This window comes from Cicer arietinum, chromosome 8 (genome assembly GCF_000331145.2).
Source record: "Cicer arietinum cultivar CDC Frontier isolate Library 1 chromosome 8, Cicar.CDCFrontier_v2.0, whole genome shotgun sequence".
NCBI classification, from domain to species: domain Eukaryota; kingdom Viridiplantae; phylum Streptophyta; class Magnoliopsida; order Fabales; family Fabaceae; genus Cicer; species Cicer arietinum.
In genome coordinates this window covers 22699494-22704030 of record NC_021167.2, presented here as the reverse complement: position 1 = coordinate 22704030, position 4537 = coordinate 22699494, and the positions used below count along the sequence as shown (strand labels likewise).

The 4537-nt window shown below is 29.7% G+C and overlaps 1 protein-coding gene across 1 annotated transcript in view; it reads left to right on the top strand.

Moving 5' to 3' along the window:
- LOC101512293 (ATP-dependent Clp protease ATP-binding subunit CLPT1, chloroplastic) overlaps nt 1-2305 on the top strand; it is a 4460-nt gene extending 2155 nt beyond the window's left edge. Inside the window, exons 4-6 of the mRNA XM_004514929.4 lie at nt 452-631; nt 1666-1796; nt 2019-2305. Of these exons, the coding sequence (XP_004514986.1) occupies nt 452-631; nt 1666-1796; nt 2019-2063 (356 nt within the window). The 3' untranslated portion in view covers nt 2064-2305. The remainder of the gene's footprint in view (nt 1-451; nt 632-1665; nt 1797-2018) is intronic.
- The last annotated feature ends 2232 nt before the right edge of the window (nt 2306-4537 follow it).

The window sequence follows — 4537 nt, the reverse complement described above, 5'->3', positions numbered from 1 at the left end:
CAAGATTTACTTTGGAATATTGGCATTGTGCATTTAGGTATTTTGAATTCTTTAAAAGATTAGCAATTTACTTTTAGGTATTTTGAATAGCATACATTGAAATTGAACTACATCTAAGTTTTGTCATAATTAGTTTGAATCGTGAATTTAATTTTAACTTGGTAATAAGGGATATTAATTTGGATTTGAAATATACACACTGATATAGGGGATAAAACAACAAATTGATTTGAATTCAAAATAACTCTGCTCTAGAATCACAAACAATGATGATTATTTTAAAAATAAAGAATTAAAAAATATCATGCCATTTTTTTTAAATCATGCGAAGATCTCTTTATCTTCCCATTTATTCTGAAGGCAGTTGCATTAATTGAATTTTGAATAACTCTATTCTCTGGTTTCTGATTGGTGCTGTTGAGCATTTGATTAATTTTTGTTGTCTTTTCAGGTACGAGTAAAGCTGCGAAATTCTTAAGAGCTAATGGAATTACTTATCTCAAAGTACGCGAACAAACGCTAGAGATACTTGGTAAATCTGACTATTACTTCTCCAGTCCCATACGTCCTTCTTTGACCGAACCAGCTCAGAAAGCCGTCGATTGGGCAATTGATGATAAATTAAAGTCAGGTATGCATGGTTTTACGTGATGACATGTCTATGTATCGAGTAATACCCCCTTCCATTTTTCCCAATTGATCAGCTAGATTCACATTTTTGTTGGGAGTGTCCCGTTTTCAATTTTTGTGCCATTGCTCTGTCAGACGTCCGACACCCACATGTAGTTACATTCAATCATGTCTCTTTTCTTTAATTGTTCTCGGTGGCTACATCTCAGTGACGTGTCTTGTGTCCCTGTCAGTGTTTTATAGTTCAAGTAAAAGAAACAGCGTTTTGTTATCTTGGTCTGTGCCTGTTTTGTTAGGAAAAAAAAAGCTAAAAGCTGAAATATGCAAAATGATTTTAATTTTAAATTGTTTATTTTTCCAGCTTCTTAAGATAAAGAGTGAAAATCTCATCAAATTCGCTTTAGCATGTTTATAACTTTTAAGCTTCAGTCATGTTGATAGTCTGCTTGAGTCTTAAGTTATGCCTCAATTAGTTTACGTCTCAATGTCTAATGTAATTATTATTTGGGAGCTTATGAGCATGACATGTCCATAAAATGTTTTCAGCTGATTTCTTTCGGCTCTTCAGGATAACTTATATGGAAATAGTTTAACCTTATTTTATCTTTTGTTATAAAAATGGTTTATACATAAACACATGTATCATAAGCGCTTATGCTAGAAGCGTTATTAAGTTGTTTATTCAAGTAGAGCCCTTGTGTTGTTGCATTCTAACAAGGAGAAATTGCATTCACCTCCTTTGAGGTATGCTTAAATGATACATACACCCTGTCTATTTGTAAACGGCACTGATCTCCTCGATTGTACACACCTACCCTCACATGCCAAGTGTCCCTTAAATTCGTCGAATTCGTCGGTTATCGGCAGCTCCTTGCCTAGATTCTCTTTTGTATTCATAGCACCTACCTCTGGGGAGGCTGAGTGAAATTTTCTATTATTTCAGGGATGATGTTTGTCTTGCTTCCTAATAGTCTCAGTTTAATTTTTGATATTTTCTCTTTTGTAATACTAAAATTATTATGATATAAAATGTAGGTGAAGAAGGCGAAACAAATGTGGCACATTTACTTCTAGGAATTTGGTCACAAGAAGAATCGGCAGGTCGAAAGGTCTTGTCTGCATTGGGTTTCAACGACGAAAAAGCCAAAGAGATTGCTAAAACATCAGTAAGTTTCAAATTCTATCACATTATTATCTATGCAACACGGATACTGACAGTGACACCAAACACAACACTAACACCGGTAATAATTTGAGAAAATGAATTAATTGAATATAATAAATGTGTCGTGTCGTATAAGAAGTATCGGTGCCACATAGATTATTATTCACTTTGGCTGACTAACACCTTAATGATGACAATAAAATATGGTTTGTGTTTTTTGTAGGCAAATGGAGATATTGATTGGAATTTCATAAAGAAACAAACTTAAGAAATTTGTTGGGATAAAGGGTTGATTGATGATCCTTATTGAACATTGGTGTTGCAAGTTCCTGTAGAGAAAATTGACTATACTTTTTCACTCAAGTTTATCAACCAGTGGTCGATACATTAATGTCCTTTAGAGTTTTAGATTTCCATGCCAAATACTGTTGTACACTGATTGGAGATTATACATTTCTCATTCATTTTATACAAGTATTTTGGAAATCAAAATTTTAAGCAGTTTTGTAACTGGAATTGTTGTGTTTCTCTGCCCTTGTAACATTATCAAACTTTTTAGGGAGTAACTTTACACACCAATAATAAATTATAATAATCACATACAATAAATGGTACTATCCAACAATACATTATTGTTTCAATAAAAAATAATTTTCCCTTTTGTTTTAAAAATTAGCGATATTTAAATTTTTTGTACAAATATTAAAAAATGCATTAATTAAAAGAAAAAATAATAGTTATTCTATCAAATTATCTTTGTCCTTATTAATTATTTGTGTATCTTTTTTATTATAAACACACCAATAGAAAACGTTCTTTAATTAGAAGAAAAAAAAAATTAAAGTTGATTTAAAAGTGACATTTATTTTGAAATAACATTTTTTATTTATTAAAGTGACCTAACAGAGGATGCTATTCAAGGTTGTGAGAAAGTAACTCATCTAACCTAACTTTATTTTAACTACTTACCCTTACTTGGACCAAAGTTACCATATATATATTTCCATTCATCTAGATATCTTAATTGCACAACTACAAAATGTGTTGCTCTTATAAATTATAAAGATGTAACCACATATTTTTTTTTAAAACATGTATTTATTTATTTAAATTGATATAATATTCATTGATATGTAAGATTTAATTCAACAAATGTCGATATTATTGAATTAAATATCCTTATTATTATTATTATTATTATTGTTATTATCTATTATGTTATATTATAGGCTAAATACCACCTATAGTCCCTTAACTTAATTTCAGTTAACGATTTAGTCATTTATTTATTTTTTCCGTTTTGGTCCTTTATGTTTTTAAATAATTTCAGGGTTACCCTTTAAGTGAGGTTCTGTTAAGAAAAGTTAAAAAATCTCTCATCCGTTTTCTCTTCATTTAGTTTTTCTCTCCTATTTCTCTTTATGTTGTTTGGTTTCTGTTGTCATCTCCTTTCTCTAAATTTCCAAATTCATGAACCCTAACTTTCTCATATGTCTTCACCCTCCTAAATTCACGATTCATTTGCAATTTTTCTTCATTTGTCCAGTTCGCAGTTTCCTTCAGAGAAAGCGAAGATGAAGTCCCTATTCAGTTGACGATTTTAGTTTCCTCGCATTCGCATTCTCAGTAGCAAGTAAGTTTGATTATGTTTCCAAATTGTATCAGTTTGTAGGAGGTTGCGTTTGACCCATTTGTGAAAGAGGCAGCCATGAACTCGAGAATTGAAATTGCAAATGAATCGTGAATTTGGAAAAGTTAAGATTCATGAATTTGGGAATTTGGAGAAGGGAGATGGAAAAGTTAGAATTTATGAATTTGAGAATTTGAAGAAGGGAGATGACAACAGAAACCAAACAACATAAAAAAAAAATGGGAGAGAAAACTTAAATGAAGAGAAAACGGAGGAGAGATTTTTTAACGTTTTCTTAACAAAATCTCACTTAAAGGGTAACTCTGAAATTATTTAAAAACATAAAAGACCAAAACGAAAAAAAAAAAATATAAAGGACTAAATCGTTAACTGAAATTAAGTTAAGAAACTATATGTGGTATTTACCCTATATTATATTACATAATATATTACTTTAATGAAAATGTCTTGCTTATATGTACCATAAGAACATCTCTTAAGAATTCCAAAAATAAAAATGTTATCTTTAAAAGATAACTTAATTTCTATGAATTGAATACATAACTTCTAAGATAAAATTTCTAAACTACTAATAAGTATCCTAAAATTTGTACCCTAAAATTTCTAATAAGTACTTTTAAATACTTGTTAATATTTTTCATTAATCAAATTAAAAAGTAAAAGCACATTTATATTTACACATTGTTTAGGATAGTGGAAAATAGAAAATTAAGCATAAACAAATTTCTAAAGTTTCAATCCTTTAGTTCTTTAACTATATAAGAGCAAGGAAAAGTTACCCATTTATGACCCACACGGTACCAATCCTTCCAAAATGCGAAGAAAATTGAAAATAAATAAATAATGAAAAGTATAAAAGACCACAACATTTTGTTATTTTCTCAACTTTACCCTTACTTTTCATTATTAAATGTCATTTCAATTTTATATTAAATTTTTTCTTCTAATTTTCCACGCTACCAAACAATGGAAGAGAAAACTTTAAATTTCGTTTCTCCATATATCATTCCAACCAAACAACTAAAAAATAATCCCATTTTTCTATTCTATTTCCTTCCTTCTCCTTTCTTTTGAAAACCAAACACAGACTT